Below are 20,656 nucleotides of genomic sequence, written 5' to 3'. Positions count from 1 at the left end.
ACTTTAGTGGCACTCTCATGGTGGCAACCAACTGGGCAGAGCAAGAATTAGATTAGAAACCCATCTTTTTTTTTGCAGAAGTTAAGGGGAACCTGTCACCCGGGACCTCATTTTTACATTTTGGCCTCCACCTTTGCACAGAAAAGTCACATGTTGTTTTTTGGAAATGCTTCCAAAGCAAAGCCCAACCCCTGCGACTTCTGTCAGGAAACCAGGAAATTTACAACACACAATAATATTGTAATGCAAATGCTTAGAGAAAGCAGAAAGGCAGATTCCATGTGTGATGGGCTCCTGTAACCTGTCTTTAGTGAAAATGTGGTCCCTGGTGACAGGTTCCCTTTAAAAAACACAGATGAGAATACAATAAGGACTGTACAAGGACATTACACATCTCAGCTCCCCTGTGATGCTTCTGGCACCGGCTCATCCTGTCAGCCTTACTGGAGATCCCAAAGCCACTAATGGAGTAGAAGACAAAAGCTCCCCCTCTGCTCCAATGAAGTCCATTGGAACTCTGTCATGCCACACAGGAGGAGCCGATTCTGGAAATCCACATCACAGGGCTAATAGTCCTCTTTTCTGCTTTTGTGGGGGATCGCGGCAGTTGGACACCAGATATATATCAGCAGAAATAAATTTCAACAAATGATTTTTTTTTTTTTTTTCAAGACATGCTGAAGATTTTCTATGCATTTCCTTTGCACAACAAATCTGGACAAAATCAAATTGAAGGTTTTTATAAACTGCAAGACAAGTAACTCTACAACTGCTTGGTACAGAAATGCACTTTAACCCCTTCGCGCTCCGTGGCGGATATATCCGCCACGGAGCGCAGTGACTTAGCGCTCAGTGGCGGATATATCCGCCACGGCGCTTATGCTGGCTCGGCTCTGGATCAGAGCCGAACCGGCATCGGGAGACACGGGGTGCCGGCTGTAACTAATAGCCGGCACCCCAGTGTAACACCCGTGATCGGAGTTGTCTCCGATCGCGGGTGCTTAACCCGTTAAATGCCGCGGTCAGCGCGACCGCGGCATCTAACATGCATCTGGGGGGTCTTTTCCGATCTGGACCCCAGAGTTACTTGCAAGAATTGCCGGTAAGATGGCGTCTGTGACGTCATCTTACTGGCACAGTGCCAGCCTATGCAAGTGTATAGGCTGACACTGATAATACTCTGCAATACATCAGTATTGCAGAATATTATCATGAAGAAGCAATCAGATGATTGCTTGTTCATGTCCCATGGTATAAAAGTGAAAAAGTAAAAAAAAAAAGTTATTCAATAAAAAAATAAAGTCATAAATCACTAAAAATGCCCCAAACTCCCAAAACATATAAAGAGACATATAACTCAAAAAAAGTCTAAATCATAACACAAACCCCACATATATAGTATCACCGCGTCCGTAACAACCCGTAGAATAAAAGTAAATCATTATTGAACCCCCACGATAAACGCCGTAAAAAAAACTGTTATAAACCCTCCACAAATTATGATTTTTACCTTTTCAATCCCACAAAAAATGCTATAAAATGCGATCAAAAAACCATATGTACTCAGACATGATACTGGTGCAAAGTAAAACATGTCCCGCAAAAAACAAGCCATCAACCAGCTCCATAGCCAAAAAAGTAACAATGTTATGCCACTTGGAAGATGGCAATACATAAATGATAGATTTTTCCCCACATTAGGGTTTTGTTTGACAAATTTAGTAAAACGTAAGAAAATATATTCATGTCTGGTATCCCTGTAATCATATCAACCCATAGAATAAAGATAACATGATTATTAGTCTATACGGTGAACACCAAAAAAAAAAAAGTAAAAAATCCAGTACAGAATTGATGCTTTTCTACTCCTGCCCTCAAAAAAAGTTCCTAAATTTTCAACAATAGGTGATACCAACCCCAAAATGGTAACAATGGAAAAAGCATCTCATCCCGCAAAAAAAATGCCGTCACATGGCCCCAATAACGAAAAAGCGAGAATTTTATAGCCTTCAAAAGGGGCCAATGAGGAAACTAAAATCCTGGCAGCTGCAGGGCGCTCCTTCCCTCCTGCGCCTCGCTGTGCGCCCATAAAACAAGTCACAGCCACATGTGGGGGGTCTTTGTACTCAGGAGAAATTGCAGAACAAATTGTATGGTGGGTTTTCTCTTTTTACATTTTGGAAATGTGTAAATTTTAGTGCTAAATGAACGTATAAGGGAACAATATGACCATTCTAAATTTCACCTCCATTTTGATTCAATTACTATGAAGATCTCAAGGGGTTAACAATCTTCGTAAAAGCGGTTTCTGATAGCTTGAGGGGTGCAGATTTGAAAATGGGTTGGTTATATAGGGGGTTTTGATGCTAAATATGTAAAATTTCATTCAAAACTGTATTTATCCCCAAAATAGTCAATTCTGAAAATCCGGAAAAGCGATATTCTATTTGTAAGCCGCGTGACATCAAAATAAATTATCCAGACATTTCAGAAATTATGAAAATGTAAAGTAGACATATGGGAAATGTTATTCAGCAACTTATTTAGGTGGTAAATCTATCTACCTGAAAACGCAATGATTTAGAATTTCGAAAATGGCAAATTTTTAAAAAAATTTATCATATTTTCTTTTTTTTTGTAAATAAACGCAAAACTTATCAGCCAAAATTTACCACTAAAATGAAGTACAACATGTGGGGAAAAAACAATCTCAGAATCGTTTTGATAAGTAACAGTGTTCAAAAGTTATAACCATATATAACTTATAACCATTATAAGCAAGTCCGAATCCAAAAAATCGGGCTGAACCTTAAGCTACAAAATGACTGCGTCCTTAAGTGGTTAAAGGGCATCTACCATCAGATTCACTGATGCTAGATCTCCCAAATGTACTTGCTCGTTATGTCTCCCAGGGGATGATATCGCGTTTCCTTTTCAGGAACAGACAGATTCTCTTATAAAAGACTTTATAAAAATATTCAAATGAGCCGGAGGTGCTCCGACCAACGTCAACAGAGTGCTTCTCAGCTCCACCCTCTGATAATATATGCACGCCCCCTTCATGTTCTTTCTAGCCTGTGCTGCCTGCCGATCCACAGATGTCATGATGGGTGGGCGGGATTAGGCTGCCATGAACATGGAGGGAGCATATATATATTATCAGGCGAAAGAGCCGAGAGGTGCATCGGTGACGTAGGGCAGAGCGCCTCTGGCTCATTTGAATATTTTTGTAAAGTCTTTTTTTTAAGAAAATCTTCCTGAAAAGCGATGTCATCCCCTTGTAGACATAACAAGCAAGTAAGTTTGCGACATCTACTATATGTAAATCTGATAGTAGATGTCCTTTCATTTAGGGCTCTTTCAGATAAGTGCAAAAACATGTAGGTTTGCAGTCAGTGTTGTTTCCATGTTATATTTACATTCATGTTTTTCAAGAGCCGAGAATATGGCAAAATATACAGAACTGTGCCCTGCACCATAATGCAGATAGCTTTTATATGTCACTTATTATAATACTACTTTAGCTCTGCACAGAGCTGATACTATATCTGTAAATGTATATACTGCTGAAAGTATCACTCAGCAGCTGCACACAGAAGCTCTCTCAGTAGCTCTGAGATTACTGCCAACCACAGCCTCACTTCCGCCAACCACCTCACGCTCTCCGACGTAACAAGACACCGTCTCCTTCCTTCTGAGTTAGACGTCGTCTCCATGACTACAGGGGACGCTGTCTGTCTGCTGATGACACATGGGATGAGTCCGGGTCACGCTGCTCCTGTGCCGGGAAGTGTCCGCTGCTGGCGCCGCTCCTGTAACACCGGGTATGTGGAGATGATACACGATGCATCGTATGACTGAATTATACATCTCTCCATTACCAGAGAGCACAGGAGGGGCTGGACACTGCATATATATACATATATATATGATATATATATGATATATATATATATATATGATATATATATATCAGTCATGTACATGAGGATGTGCAGGGTAATGATAATACTGGGTGGGATTTGTCTTGCCCAGACAAGATGTATATAATATGAATTTCCTATACCACCTGTGCCCCAACCCTAAAGCTGCAGTTACTGCTTGTTTTCCACATATGTTACCCTGTGCATTGCAAGGGGTTAAATTGGAGGTGTAAATCTCCAAAGAAAATACACAGCATTTCACAGGAGGATTGTAGTTTGTGGGATCTATCCTGATCTCATACAAAAAGAGGAAATCTACCATCAAATTAAAACAGGGCAGTTTCTAGGTAATTTGTAGAGGGCGAATCTGAATAAATGCACTCCCCCCTAGGTCACTAAAATATATACAATATATACACACATTTATGTTTGGATTATGGTGTATGCAACACTATCTCACTAAGTTATCTTAAAATTGCTACCCCTGTGTTAATTCTAACATATACAGTGTCCTCCCCTGTATTTAAAATGTACAGTGTCTTTCACATTTTAATAGCGATATATACATATATATTTCAATGGAACAAAGATTAATACATGAATACAGCACCGGTATGAAGTATAATACATAAGTACAGTACTAGAATCAAGCTTCGTAAAGAAACAGCACCAGGACAAATTCCCAATCCCTCTATACATATATACACTATCTCAAATGATTTTACATATGTACAGAGCCCTGTCATTTACACATATACACTACTCACATACTGAATGAATTCATGCAGTCCAATATATATGTATCCATCCCACTGCCCCCAGTATATATATATATATAGATACAAAGAGGTGAGGCAGCACTCGGGAAAAGTTATGAACTCGGGTGCAATTCCCAGGACCTGAACCAAGGTCCATCAAACATAGAACAGCAAAAAAAGGCAGCACTCCGAGATTTGTGGAAATCAGAAAAACATACTCATTTATTCACACATGTGTCAAGGCTACGTTTCGGCTCCTTGCATCTGGAGCTTGAGAAAGGCTCCAGATGCAAGGAGCCGAAACGTAGCCTTGACACATGTGTGAATAAATGAGTATGTTTTTCTGATTTCCACAAATCTCGGAGTGCTGCCTTTTTTTGCTGTTCTATATATATATATATATATATATATATATATATATATCTCCAGAACGCTTACCCCAGTACATAGGTATTCAGTACACTTTCCCAGTATATATGTATCCAGCACTATGCCCCCAGTTTATAGGTATTCAGCACACTGGCCCCCCACTATATAGGTATCCAGAACTCTTCCCCACTCTGTATAGGTATCCAGCACTCTCTCCTCCAGTATATAGGTATCCAGCACTCTGCCCCCACTATATAGGTATCCAGCACTCTGCCCCCACTATATAGGTATCCAGCACTCTGCCCCCCCCCCCCACTATATAGGTATCCAGCACTCTGCCCCCCAGAATATAGGTATTCAGCACTCTGCCCCCCAGAATATAGGTATTCAGCACTCTGCCCCCAGTATATAGGTATCCAGCACTCTGCCCCCCAGTATATAGGTATCCAGCACTCTGCCCCCCAGTATATAGGTATCCAGCACTCTGCCCCCAGTATATAGGTATCCAGCACTCTGCCCCCCAGTATATAGATATCCAGCACTCTGCCCCCCAGTATAATAGGTATCCAGAACTCTGCCCCCCAGTATAATAGGTATCCAGAACTCTGCCCCCCAGTATAATAGGTATCCAGAACTCTGCCGCCCAGTATATTGGTATCCAGCACTCTGCCCCCCAGTATATTGGTATCCAGCACTCTGCCCCCCAGTATATAGGTATCCAGCACTCTGCCCCCCAGTATATAGGTATCCAGAACTCTGCCCCCAGTATATAGGTATCCAGCACTCTGCCCCTAGTATATAGGTATCTGCAGAGCTCTGCATGCGCACATACATGTCATACTGGCAGCACCCCCCTTTTCCTTCACTGTGTTGCGCCTGAGGCTGTCACTCGCCTGATGGAAGAGAAAGGCCTGAATTCAAGCATGATAGACCAGGGACACTTACTCATTGGTCCAGGTATTGTGGTAGTGGTAATCTTCTTATATTTTTTGATTTTGATGGTAGAGTTCCGTTAAAAAAAAATCGACTTTCCATTGAGGTTTTATGACCTACGTCATGTCATTAAATTGCTGCAGTTTCCTTTACAATGCAAACACTGGGCTATGCTGCCTCAAAATCAGACATGTAATTGATCAGATCTGATGCTTGCACTATTTCCGTTGGGGTAATTCGAAAGCAGTTTCTCCAATTTCTGTTATATGTACTGCAGTTTTCATGCATGTTTGTGTGCAGACATTCCGCATATTAGTTTTTAGCTTCTTTTTTCACATGTGATCTGAAATCATTTCTGAGTAAAACCTGCATGAAGTTTGGTTTTTTTTTTTTTCCTGTTCGTGGTTTTCCATGTAAAAAAATGCACATAAAAAATACTGTGGATTAAGAGAGACATGATCATTATTTTTTTTTTTGCAGCGTACAACAATATTCATGCAGCAAAAAAAATGTAGAATTTTCTGGCGCACCCTTTAACAGAGGACACACCCCTTTTTCGGAGGAGTCTGAAAACAGTCCAAAAAGGGTCTAATACATCTCCTCATAGGTCATTATTTTTTCTATATAACATTTACATTAATGTTGCCGTATAATGCTACAGAATTTGTGCCATAACGTGAATAATACACATCATGTGCAGTTTTTTTGTCATAGTGTGTTGGTCAATGGAGAATGAGGATTTATGTTCTCGGTATAGTTTGAGGTAGACAACTGTTTCTTCCAGCTTCTATGACTTATTCAATCAGGTGACGGTAAATCTCTATTAGTCATAGTCCATAGTTTCCAGTGACTTGATGTTAATAATCTGTGTGACCCGGTAACAGGAGATCTGTGCCCTGTACCGTATGGTGTGAGCTGCAGGACTTATGCCACTTGAGTTGTTCACAAATGGAGATGATTGTTTCATGTTGTCACATATGAGGGACATTTCTAGTCTTCTGCAAACTTACCGTTAACAATTGTCTCTGGATTTCTGCTTTTGTTCCTTATAGACTTCTGTGTCCTGAATTCCAGTTTGGAAATAGTACAGGAACATGCTGACAAGTCTACTAAACCGCTACGCTCTTCTCCCTGCTGTGTCTCAATAGGTACGTGGATTTTTAGCAGTAGGAAAGAAATTAACCACAAAATTGCTGGTCTTTTGGGGACTTATTATTATTTGTGTGTAAAGTAATATTGTCAATCGGGAACCCTGTGGATGTCTTGTCTATTCTGATTAAGTGTTGGGCTTCATTCACACGTCCGGGAGAGGCGTCTGTGAGCTAGCCGCAGAGACAGCAGTTATGCACATTGCACATTGTGTCTCACCGAGCCATGTGGCCGCTCCGCAAAAAATCGAGTAGTCCTGATTTATAATTTCATTGAAACAAGTTTTAAAAACTTAATGAAGGGAGACATCAGAAATATTTTTTTGGTGCCCACATTATTACAGTGAAGATGTACCTATTTACCATATATATGGAGAGAGAAAGGAAGACAGGGCTGTAAGTATTTCCAGGTGCTGTATATAACTCACTACATGTATAATGTCCCTTCATTAGGAGAAATAGAAAGGCAGTATTATCTGTAGTACATACACTCACCGGCCACTTTATTAGGTACACCATGCTAGTAACGGGTTGGACCCCCTTTTGCCTTCAGAACTGCCTCAATTCTTCGTGGCATAGATTCAACAAGGTGCTGGAAGCATTCCTCAGAGATTTTGGTCCATATTGACATGATGGCATCACACAGTTGCCGCAGATTTGTCGGCTGCACATCCATGATGCGAATCTCCCGTTCCACCACATCCCAAAGATGCTCTATTGGATTGAGATCTGGTGACTGTGGAGGCCATTTGAGTCCAGTGAACTCATTGTCATGTTCAAGAAACCAGTCTGAGATGATTCCAGCTTTATGACATGGCGCATTATCCTGCTGAAAGTAGCCATCAGATGTTGGGTACATTGTGGTCATAAAGGGATGGACATGGTCAGCAACAATACTCAGGTAGGCTGTGGCGTTGCAACGATGCTCAATTGGTACCAAGGGGCCCAAAGAGTGCCAAGAAAATATTCCCCACACCATGACACCACCACCACCAGCCTGAACCGTTGATACAAGGCAGGATGGATCCATGCTTTCATGTTGTTGACGTCAAATTCTGACCCTACCATCCGAATGTCGCAGCAGAAATCGAGACTCATCAGACCAGGAAACGTTTTTCCAATCTTCTACTGTCCAATTTCGATGAGCTTGTGCAAATTGTAGCCTCAGTTTCCTGTTCTTAGCTGAAAGGAGTGGCACCCGGTGTGGTCTTCTGCTGCTGTAGCCCATCTGCCTCAAAGTTCGACGTACTGTGCGTTCAGAGATGCTCTTCTGCCTACCTTGGTTGTAACGGGTGGCGATTTGAGTCACTGTTGCCTTTCTATCAGCTCGAACCAGTCTGCCCATTCTCCTCTGACCTCTGGCATCAACAAGGCATTTACGTCCACAGAACTGCCGCTCACTGGATGTTTTTTCTTTTTCAGACCATTCCCTGTAAACCCTAGAGATGGTTGTGCGTGAAAATCCCAGTAGATCAGCAGTTTCTGAAATACTCAGACCAGCCCTTCTGGCACCAACAACCATGCCACGTTGAAAGGCCTCAAATCAGCTTTCTTCCCCATACTGATGCTCGGTTTGAAATGCAGGAGATTGTCTTGACCATGTCTACATGCCTAAATGCACTGAGTTGCCGCCATGTGATTGGCTGATTAGAAATTAAGTGTTAACGGGCAGTTGGACAGGTGTACCTAATAAAGTGGCCGGTGAGTGTATAGTGCTGTAGTATCTGTGGTGCAGATATTACTGCCTCTATGTTTCCCCCTCATGTAGGCACAGACCTTAATATCTTCGTGTAATGATGTAGGTACTGTTTTGTCATATCCACAAGCCATGTCATAAATAGACGCTGGGTGCAGGTTCCTATACCTATCTTGGTAATGGGGTGCCACTGCCCCTTTCTTGCGACCGGACTAAACAGAGAGACTATTGGAGCATGAGCATATAGTCCAGGTTATTTGCGTTGCTCTGATAGAGCTCAGTGGGAGGGGGATGAGGGGGGGACGTTGAGTGCCGCATATTTGGTGCACTCTTTCTTCAGCTCAGCCTTTTGAAAAAATGACTCCCAAAGTACATCTAGAAATAAATCGCCCCATCATAATTAAAGAAAGAAAAGAGTCCGAAAGTATGCCCCATAAAAAAAATCAGTCTTACGTAGTTACATGAAACTATGAGGGAGAAAGAGAAGGAGGCAGCACTATCTGTTCCAACATCTTATTTGGAGATGTAGGCAATGTTATTTGTACCCACCTCATCACATAGTTATTATCACTATTACCTAAACGAGGCTGCCAGAGAGAGGCGACTGCAGTTCTATCTGTGCCTAATATACATTAGTTATTGGGAGAGACAGGAAAGCAGCACTAGATGTGCCTTCATTATTTGTTACATAAAATATGTTGACCTTGCATCTACCTACACATCAGCCCCAGGAGCATATTAGTTAATCAATTAGGATAAAGGCCGGCACAATGCACACACATGTAGAGGAGATGAATTAGTGTATATAGGGGCATAATATCCCCGGTTTTGCACAGCCCTGGCCTTAGCTTCCTGTGACCCCCCCTTTCAGTAGTGTTAGGAGGTTACATGGTGCGTTCAGTACAATCCAGCGTTTAATGATGGATTAGCTTTTATTTTCTTTCTCTCAGCAGTAACACTTCCTTCTCTGTCTCTATGAGTAAGTCTGGTTGTTGCGTGACCATATAAATTGATTTTCACAAAGTACAAGGGGACATTGGCATTCTGTCAATGTCGGCAGTCACCATGGATACACTGGATGTGTATAAAGGCCATGGCTCTGATGGACATTACACAATGTCTTCCTACAAGCTGCCGTCCTCACAGCACGTTATACATACATTTCTCTGTGTCTCATGGAAAGAGTACATGTTGCCCACTGCATATCTCTTAATCATAATTTCCCTGCTTTACATAACTTGTTATTATCACTTAAAGGAATTCTACAACTTGGAATACAGCTTTTTTAACCACCCATACCCTTTATGTAGGTACAGACATGTTATCCTGCTTCGCCATAAAATCCACAGTTTATCTGAAAACCTCTCTTAAAATTATGCAAATAAGGCTCAGGCACTCCAGGCACATCACCCCAGGGCACTCTGCTATTATCCCAAATATGCACTCCTTGCACAATAAGGACAATAGCAGAGCTCTGAGCTCCCAGGTATGACATGCCTGGAGCACCTGAGCCTTATTAGCATAATTTTAGAAGCAGGTTTTCACTGAAAACGATAAACAAGATAATATCCTGCTCAACATGTCTGTACCTACATCAAGGTATGTGTGGTTTAAAGCTGTAATCCAAGTACAGGCAGTCCCCGGGTTACATACAAGATAGGGTCTGTAGGTTTGTTCTTAAGTTGAATTTGTATGTAAGTCGGAACTGTATATTTTATCATTGTAATCCCAGCCAGAACTTTTTTGGTCTCTGTGACAACTGGATTTTAAAAATGTTGGGTTGTCATAAGAACCAGGATTAACAATAAAGCTTCATTACAGACACCTGTGATACCTGTTATATCTGATCATTGTATCCTGGGAGTAAAGTACAGCAAATTACCAAAATCCAGAGGTCCGTTTGTAACTAGGGGTCGTATGTAAGTCGAGTGTTCTTAAGTAGGGGACCGCCTGTAGTAGATTTGTCATCAGGGAGGTCATTTTTACAAAAAGCAATGACATTATTCAGATGCTTTTTAATTATTCCAATTAAAAAGCAGGGAACCTGGCTATTGGAACCTGTCATCGTGTAAAGATGATGACAGTTTCCCCATGTCTGTTTAGGTGAATAATTCTATTATAAAATATTATAAAGTAATAATCATGCATCTTTCCTTCATTCTCTGGAAAGTCCATACCCATCCAACTTTGTCCAATTACTACAGATAGTATCAGACATTACAGGGGACACACCCCTTTGACTAGCACAATGGTAGCAACTAATGGTAGTAACAAATTCGAAAAGTCCAAGGGGTTAAAAAAAAAGTAAATATTTTGAATATCAAACCATCCCCAAAATTATATAAATAAAACCACCAGCTGGTCCACAGCTTCGTATACTGAAGTATATTTATGTCACATTTGGGAAAAAACTGAAAAAAATATATACCGTATATACTCGAGTATAAACCGACCCAAGTATAAGCCGAGGCTTATACACAAAAATCTGATAAAACCTAATTTTCTTTACTCGTTTTTTTTTTTTTACACATTTTTTTGTGCTTAAAACCTAGGCTTATACTTGAGTATATATGGTATATATTTTTAAAGATTACATTTTTTTTCAAAGGTATTAAAATATAATAAAAAGCTACCCGTTTTTTTTGCATGGAATATTAAACACTGACTCTAGGAACAACAATTTGCCTCACATATAACAAGCCTCACACAACTTTGAAAATTGGGGGAAAAATGGGTTAGTATATAAGGGGTTAGTATATAATGACATAATAGTATTTATGTTTATTTTTTATATATACAGTTTTCTTTTCTTTCAGTTTTGCTATTTATTATTCATGAGGCACATACAGGATATTTACAATGTAGCGCCCTAGCGTTTATTCTATCTGTCCTATCACAGCGCATCTTAGGAGGGATTGATGAGACATTACACGGGAAACTTACTTTGAGCTGAGTTTTGTTTGATTTAACCCAGGGCACACGGCTAGAAGATATATACAGACATATACACAAGGTATTCGGGTCATTTATTGTAGGGATCTATAATGTGCTACAGAATATGTTGGAGCCATAAATATAAACAATTCTTACTGTTAGTGACTGGTATATAGTGGGAGAACTGATGGTTCATTATTTATTCTTTCTTTCCAGCATTTTCCTTCCCGAGCAGAAGAGCCTGAGATCATGGAAAAGCATGTCCCACTGCATCCGTTACCAGAGGAGATTCAGATGGTACGATATTACTCACAATTGCTCTGTATTACACTTACATGCACACACAGCTCAGCTCTAGAGGGAACCTTACCTGTAGGGAGATCTGAGCCCAATCATCTGGACATGTTACAGCCCGAATACTTGATAAAATACATGTTTGTGTGTTCCATGTTTTAGAGGGAGCGTTGCTCGCGATGATATCTACGTGTACATGTAACAAATGGTTACAGAGAGGATTTCTTGCCTGTAAAGGTTCCCAGCGTCCTGTTTTGGAGCTGAGATAGCTGATATTATGCAAGCACATCGCCTTCGGAGAGTACTCTACGCTGTGTACTTATCTCAGAGCATCTGGAAAACAGCCAATTTAGTCATCCTGTTTTATGTCCGACTTACATCTAATATTATGTAAGGAAACCTATGTGCATTGGTACAGCCATTCAGACCCCCTTTACATAACGTTAATACAATAAACACAGAAACGTATTTAATCTTAGTCTACAGATGATAGAAAACATCTTCTAGGAGGATGGAGGTCAGCCCATTTATTATAGGACATGTATTATAATGTCCTGCTGGTAGAAACAAGTCCCCTGTTACATTCATGATGAAGTGTTCTCTCGCTATGCAGCCCATCGCAGTGCTGAATAGTAGAAACTACAGAACAAGTTCTGATATAATAGCTGGGAGCAAACGGAGAGTAAACCAATGAGGACACTCAGAGAGGTACCGTAATTTTAGGGACGTAAAGTGCATATAAGGAGTTTGCTTATTATTGTATATAATTAAATTGTTTCAACTATTTTAAAGAGAAATGTTCCTATTGCGCATGAGGTTTTTAGCTAAAACTTATTTTTGGTGTGTCTATTTTAATTTTCTTTTGTATATTAAAAATGAAAATCTAAGAATCTGGATTTTCTACCCTGAATACTACACCTAATTATAGTCTGATATCGCCAGTTTTTTTGCACTGTATCAGATACTACATCTAATTCTAAATATCAAATACAAAAAAATGGAGTTGTCCCACATCATTAAATCACAATTCCTTTTTATTGATCATTAAAAATACATATCATGTCACAAACGGATAAAAAAAAGACTACATTTCAAAATTTCCAGGAAAAACAGGTATGATGAACAAACCTTAGGATACACTACTAATCAACAACTATTTGCCTGAATATTATCCGGACTACATGCAAATTCAATATCACATTGTATATAAACATCCAAGGATCACCTATTTTAGTATATATGGTAATCAAATAGTAAAAATGTTATTTGAAAAAAATCTGATTTTAGTGAATATAAATTTATAAGTGCTATATTTCTTAGTTATTACCACTGGATCTAGGGAAAGACTCTGTTAAATGTGATATCTTGTTTAGTAGCATTGTCCGTTACAGACCAGGCTCTCAGTAGGATCTTCCTATTGAAAGACTTCATTTTTCTGTACATTTGCATCAGAATTGAATATAGGTAAGAATTACTTCACAACTATTCTGTTTTATGAATGGGATGCCACATATGGTTCCAGATTTTCTGAAAATGTCCATTTTTTTTAATAGGGTTAGTAAAAATGCACCCGTACAGGATAATAGGGCAGAGAGGCAGATCGATAGTTGGATTCTATATCTGTAGGCTACTTATCCCTTTATTTATAACAGCAAACTGCTGAGCTATTTGTACTGTTACAGGCCGTCCCCTACTTAAGGACACCCGACTTACAGACAACCCGACTTACAGACAACCCGACTTACAGAGCTGGTGAAGCTCTCTGGATGCTTTACTATAGTCCCAGATTGCAATGATCAGCTGTAAGGTGTCTGTGATGAAGTTTTATTGATAATCCTTGGTCCATTTACAGCAAAAATTTTGAAACTCCAATTGTCACTGGGACAAAAGAAAAAAAATTTGCCTAGAACTTCAATTATAAAATATACAGTTTCGACTTACATACAAATTCAACTTAAGATCAAACCTCCGGACCCTATCTTGTATGTAACCCGGGGACTGCCTGCATTTATATGATGCGTAACAGAAATTGCATAATGCAAGTCAATGAGAACAGATGGTAATCGTGACGACTTCCGTTTACCATGTGTCTTAGGTGTCTATTCCATACTAGCAGTATACTAGCAGTATCATGAACCGAGCCTAACTTCTTTGGAAAAGTAAAATGAATGAACAATGGCTTCATGACATAGGGAAATCATTTCTGATATTGTTTCCTTAGGGTTATGATGATTAAATAACAGTTACAATTTTTATGTAAACTTTTTTAATGTAGTTTTGGCTGGAAATGTACAGGTTACTGCAATACAGCAAACATTGACCGTTTTCATAAAAAGACTACATAGTGTTAACCTTAATTTTAGCTTTTGGACTGGTACGGAGGATTATATATTCTGGAACGGACAGTTCAGTAGAAGTGTTCTTATTTAAGAAAAGTGGCAGCGCACGAACACAGTGTTCCTCTAATGATAACCTCTCATAACAGCTCGTGTTGTCCCCTATTTTTAATAAAATCAACAATGGTTTTCATGCTGGAGCCCGCAGCATTCATTTTTTTTTGTACATTTCGGAAAAGGAGATCATATATCCATCTTTCCTGAGTACATTTTGTATTTTCCATTAACAACAGTAAAATAAATGGCAGAAATATTTGTACTCTAAAGTCAGGCTCATCCCGACAACCGCAGGCAGTGTAAAATACCTACACATGGATCAAGCAGAGCAAAATTCAGCTGCCCAACAAGTTTTTAATAAAATTAACTTTTTGGGTGATATCCCAGAGGTCTTGTTAGTGAATTAGAGATACAAAAACCGTATACTACCTGATCCTAATAAGAAACTCTTAAAAAAAAAACTGGCCTATTTAGGATTTTGGGATGCCTAGTTGTGACAATTTTTTTTATTATGGTTCAAAGTTAACAAAGGAAGAGCAGAGGGCCCACAAGACGGGCACATGTTCGGGTCGTAGCAATTTTTTTATTATATTTGTTTTCTTTATTATTTGTTTCATTATGCAAGCAAGAATGAGTTAAGGTCTCATGCACACTGTCATATTGCAGCTGTCTTTTTTGTAGCCATAGGGACTCATTGTACCTCTCTGCCGGCTATGGGGGAGGTTTATCATAAGTGTCTGAGAGCAAAACTGTTCTAGTTGCTGATGGCAACCAATCAGAGCTCAGCTTTTATTTTATAAAATGCTGTGGGGAAATGAAAGCTATGCTCTGATTGGTTGCAATGAGCTATGTGTATGATTTCTTTAAAAATGTTCTCCAGGTTACAATTTTTTTGTGAAACAATAATCTATATTATTTCCTGCCATCCTAATACCAATGTTCCTTTAGTCCCTTGTGTCTTTGCTGACAAGGCCACTGCACAGCAAAGATCCTACACCTATATATCTTGGTAAAATTTTGTAAAAGCTGATAAAAAGGGAAACCGTATGCCCATACATTCAATTAACCTCACAAAATTGTCATGTCAGTTGGGGTCAATGTTGAAGAGAATGTTAACCCGGAGCCATAAGCACATTGTTTTTGTGTAATCTGTTTTATTTATTGTAATTTTTTTTCTCTTTTATTGAATCAGTCGTTCTTCCTGACTTAGAGAAGACTCATTGATATGCTTAGGCATGCTCTGTGAGGCAGGGGACGGAGGGAAGCTATGAGTGTTACCTATTGTCAATAGAAGATTCTGAGTTATCTCTATATAGGTGTAACATTTCATCATAAACTTGTCTATAATAATGAGATGACTTCTGTATATATTTGGAGATGTCAGAACAGTCCGTCTCAGTGATCAGAAATACATAAATAAATATAGACCTTCTCTATGGATCCCATCACTTAGCTTTCTGTTGCTGAAACGTCAAATAAGAAGCATTAAAATTTAAAAGGATTGGCCGCTTGTCAATAAATCTCTGCATGTTTATGCACTTGTACCTTTGCCTTATTTGATAGCTTGAGCCTTTGACTTTTCAGGGGGTATGTATTAAAGAGGTTATTAAAATTATTATTTTTATGCCCTTCTACAGGAGAATAAAAATCTGCTACGACCCCCTCCATTGACAAGAACGAACGCCCATTGTTCACGAGAATGGGGGTCTCACTAATTGAGTAAACAAATCAAAGAAAAAGAAAAGCACAGCACTCCTTATGGATCCGATGAAAAAGTGAAGAGATGTTCTTTATTCAAAGAATACTGCAACGTTTCAACATAGTGGGGCTTATTTACTATAGGTCCGTGGCCGCACTTTCGTCAGGTTTTTCTGCGTTTTCGGGATTTGCGCTGCTGGGTCAGTTATTTAACTGAGGATTGTGTTGCACGCGATCAGATTGTGGCACTACTGCGCTAGTATTCACGAGACAGAAATCAGGGGTGTGCCGGATTGAGCGCGGGATTTAACTTTCAATTTGTTGCAAGATCAATCACCTACATGCAGTGACACATGCAGGATATCGGGCGCACGATCTTGGTGAATCACGGCACAGTGCATTATCGTTGGAACAATGTACTTTCTGTTAACTTCTCGGACGGGTAAGTAACTGTGCCCCAGTGTCATTATCAAGCTTGCAAGACCCAATGTCGAAATGTTGCAATATTCTTTAAATAAAGGACGTCTCCTCGCTACATAGGAGTGGCTGAAGATAGCCAAGTGCTGTAATCTCCGGCACTCCCATGATATTTAATGTACGGATAGGATGTATGTTTGATTCAATTAGTGTGTATGGGCCTGTGTTTGGGGTCCGTTACCGTGATAATTGGGGTTCCCAGCATTTGGAATCCCTGTGCATGAATTGAAACTCCTGTATTTAGGGGATAACATTAGTACTTGGTACAACCCCTTTTACATATGTTATTAGTTGATCCTACACATACTGGGGCCAGTGAAGCACCAGAACATCTTGGTATAGTGATATATTAGCAAAGTTATACAGCTAGTTTGTGTGATTAGTGCATGGTCTATGGCATAAGTGTTTAGATTATTAGCCGATCCAGGCCCTCATTTCTTCTTGAGGTGATGGTCAGGAGATCGTAAATCTTGGTTCTCCATTCTACTATTTTCAAAGCAGCGTAAACTTTACATGACAAACCGGATTACCCTCATGACCCTCAGACTGCAGTTTCTGGTAAACTTTCCGGGGCCTGACATAACAATGTGTTCCATTTTTTCCAGATGCCTCGTGATGAAACTGTTTGCAAATATTGTGGCGTTAGTTACCTAATACTCCATGAATTCAAACTTTTAGAAGATAAAGTAAGAGCACTGGAGAAAGAACTGCAAATTTACCAGGGAAGTGCAGAGCGGGAGAAACGCCTTCAAGAAGAACTCTACTGTCTCCGCCAAGAGCTTGAACAAAGCAAGAACGACAGCGAGTCCAAAACTGAAAGGTCAGAACACGCTCTTCATTTTTATGTTTAATTTCAACACATTCATTAATGTAGTTCAAAGCAGAAATGTGGGAAAAACATCAGTTCCCCAGCTTGCCCAAAGCAGCCCAAGTCAGGGCGAGCTCACAGATGAATACATGTAATTTGGTTCATTTAAATGCGTTAAACCAGTCGTTGCTTCCGGCCGAAAATATAGTCCAAAATCAGAAGGAGCTATCCTGCTGCGTGTCTATGGGATAAGGTCACTGGATTTTGTGTGGCATTTTGCCACTAACATGGCAGAGGAAATTAAACACTAGTTCAGTATTGCTTTATTGATGGCTGCTTAGTCTAGTGTAAGTAATGCATTAATGGATACGTTGAATGCAGCCACCATGTGCAATAGCACTGTATGAACGGGAACACTGCCTTCTGGAAGTTACTTCATCGGAAACAGGTCTCGCCTAATGCACTGTGACATTTTATTCTGTTCTACATTCTCTTTCTACAAGTTTCCACATTTCAAGGTAATGTGTCATCTGAGAGTGACCTATTGTATCCAACATGTGTTTATGTGAAACCTATTTTTGGTTAATAATACATCTCTATTTGTATAGCACCATCATATTCTGCAGTGCTTTACAGATCACAGGGTACAAATATAAATTGAATAAGACATTACAGAGTAATAGGAAGGAGGATCCTGTTTGCAAGAGCTTACAGTCTATTTGGCTTCATTTATATAAATTTTTCACATAATTACTGGAATTCTAATTCTACTCTGTTTTTTAAATAAGCTTACAGACATTTTCCAGTTGGTTTGCTTGACAAGTACATACAAAATTACTACCATTAAAGTACAACAAACAGAAACCTGAAACCCTCCAACCTTCCCAAACTCTGTGCAGCAAATAAAGTTGGAAGAAGGTGAAGGACCAGTGAGGAGAGAGGTGGATTGGCAATTAAATCTGTACCAAAGAGGAGGATCCCCTCCAGCTTTCAAACCAGCCAAACACATAGTAACATGTAAAAAGACATTGTAGACGTCTCATGTCACCACACATATGCTGTAAAGCATGTCTCTAATTGCTGTTAACAGGACATTAGGCAAATGACTGTAGCATAATCAGTTACAGAGAGTAGAATAAAAAATACGAGAAAATAAGAATGATCCATTGGTGTGAGCTATTACAGATGCGGTGTAATATATGAAAACTAGTTGTCTTTCCCATGATTCTCTTCAATGTTTCTTTATTTTATGACACTTTACAGTAAAGTAAGAACAGTGGGAAACTGCAGCTGCATCCCCCCTCTGTTTTCCTTAATTTCTCTTTTACATTAAAGGATACCTGTCAATTAAAAGTAAAGCCCATATTTCATGAACCCTCTAAATTAATCTGTCCGGCACCTTTCCATACACATAGTATGCCTCTGTACTGAAATATTTTTTGTTTTTTTAATTCTTGTCAAATATGCAAATTAGTTCTTGACAGTCCGACTGACATTCATAGAAAGCGGTCCAGCGTACGCATGAGGCTGCAGACTCCCCTCTTCTGCTATTCCTATCCGCCCCTGCACTGTCCTCCATCCTGAGGTTTCGCACTTGCCCACTGTTGTTCACCTGTGCTGACCTGTTTCTTGAGTCTCCGTCCCCTGCTGTGCGTGAGATCTCACCAGTAGGCAGAAGATGGAACTGGTGGGTGTTACCAACCTAGTCCATGACTGCAAATATAAAAGAAGGGTGCAAATTGGAAGGGGAACGATTCTGGAAGGGGTAGGATGGGATTTGAAGAAGGGGCAATGGGAAATAACTTGAGAGCCTGGGCAAAATTGGTGGAGGAGTAGTGCTTATTATGCCTGTTTTTTATGACAAATGTCCTGTAAACAGATATTCAGTGATTGTTTATATTTGTAAACATCTGTATACAGCACAGAGGCAGATCTACTGCCCTGTAAAAAGATCCAGCCAGTATGTGGTCCATGATTCATGGACCAAACGCAGTTGTGTGATGCTGGCCTAAATTCTTTTTGGAGACTGATCTAAACTTTGGGGGCTCAGCTATTAATAAACTTCTGCCCATGATTCAAACTTGAGAGTAGTCTCCCTGCCTTTAAGCCTAATACAGTCAGTCCTTTGATCTTGTTTATTTTCAGTAGGTAAAATAAAACCTAATTTTTGATTCATAAATTAAATGTTTATGGATATATTTACATTCTCTTATGGATTTCGGGAACAGTAGTGCCTACCCACCACACTTCTCTTCCTGCATTGAGTGTGATGAGTCAGTTTTTGTCTCTAGGGCGTGATGTTACAAGTAAAGACCCAAGTGTGAAGAGTTTAAACATTTTTTTTATTGTTTCCTGCCACTCATCTGCACTAATGGCTTTTTAGGCTGCTTCACTCAAAGGAAGCTTCCTGATCATTAGAATCGGAATTTGCTCTCTGACCTATCGCCCGGATATTGAATATCTGGGCGATAGGCGATATTAAATGTACACAGGTTACAGGGTGCAACCCACAGGGACACGTGGATAATGCCCTTGGGAATAGCCAAAAGCCCAATCAGTTAGGTCACAAAGTCAGTACATACCCGCTGCTTTACAGGTTGCAGTTTTTTTAACTAAAAAGTTTGTCTTTCCTATGTTTTGGCTTAGTTTTAAACAATACTGTGGCCATACATTAGATTTAAAGAAACAGGGAAAAATTAAGTGATTGTTTAGCCTCTTATCCATTTAAGGATGGCCTTTGATCCAACACCCAAACCAATCAGCTCCTCCAGCTGAGTCACACGTATCGCTAACGCTGCATTTAGAAGCGATGCGCGCGTGCCTTTGCGTTTGTAGTGAAATGCATGCGGTTCGGCAAGCAATCACATGCGTTTCACTGGAAACGCTCGGGGTGAGGCACGGCCCCCTGTGCTAGCGTTCCACTTGTAAGAGCAGCATTAGCGGTACGTTTACCGAACACTTGGGTCCTAGAACATGTTCACGGGACAGTGTAAAGTGGCTGTTCACTGAGATGTGAGCTGAGCTCAACCACTATACAAGAAATGTAGCCATTCTCCGTTCACCATGTTGCTTCTGTAACGAGAAGCCACCGGGAACAGATAATTTATCAATTTAATACCTTAAAATCCTGCCTTGAAAACACCAGCTCTTCCACATACATCCCTTAGTAACACCACTGGCTAATGAGAATGTATCTATAAACGTTGACCTTCTTTCATAATTTTT

General features: G+C 39.9%; 1 protein-coding gene across 2 annotated transcripts in view; it reads left to right on the top strand.

Annotated features, from left to right (window-relative positions):
- Window positions 1–3,717: 3,717 nt before the first annotated feature.
- LEKR1 (leucine, glutamate and lysine rich 1) overlaps window positions 3,718–20,656 on the top strand; it is a 109,828-nt gene continuing 92,889 nt past the window's right edge. For both annotated transcript variants that reach the window (XM_072142944.1, XM_072142943.1), the window contains exons 1-4: window positions 3,718–3,824; window positions 7,036–7,131; window positions 11,978–12,058; window positions 17,229–17,443. In XM_072142944.1, coding sequence (XP_071999045.1) covers window positions 12,011–12,058; window positions 17,229–17,443 — 263 coding nt within the window. In that variant the 5' untranslated portion in view covers window positions 3,718–3,824; window positions 7,036–7,131; window positions 11,978–12,010. The remainder of the gene's footprint in view (window positions 3,825–7,035; window positions 7,132–11,977; window positions 12,059–17,228; window positions 17,444–20,656) is intronic.

Source organism: Engystomops pustulosus, chromosome 3 (assembly GCF_040894005.1).
Source record: "Engystomops pustulosus chromosome 3, aEngPut4.maternal, whole genome shotgun sequence".
Classification (NCBI taxonomy): Eukaryota; Metazoa; Chordata; class Amphibia; order Anura; family Leptodactylidae; genus Engystomops; species Engystomops pustulosus.
Note: the sequence above shows the minus strand (reverse complement) of the source record. Positions and strands in the feature narration are given on the sequence as shown.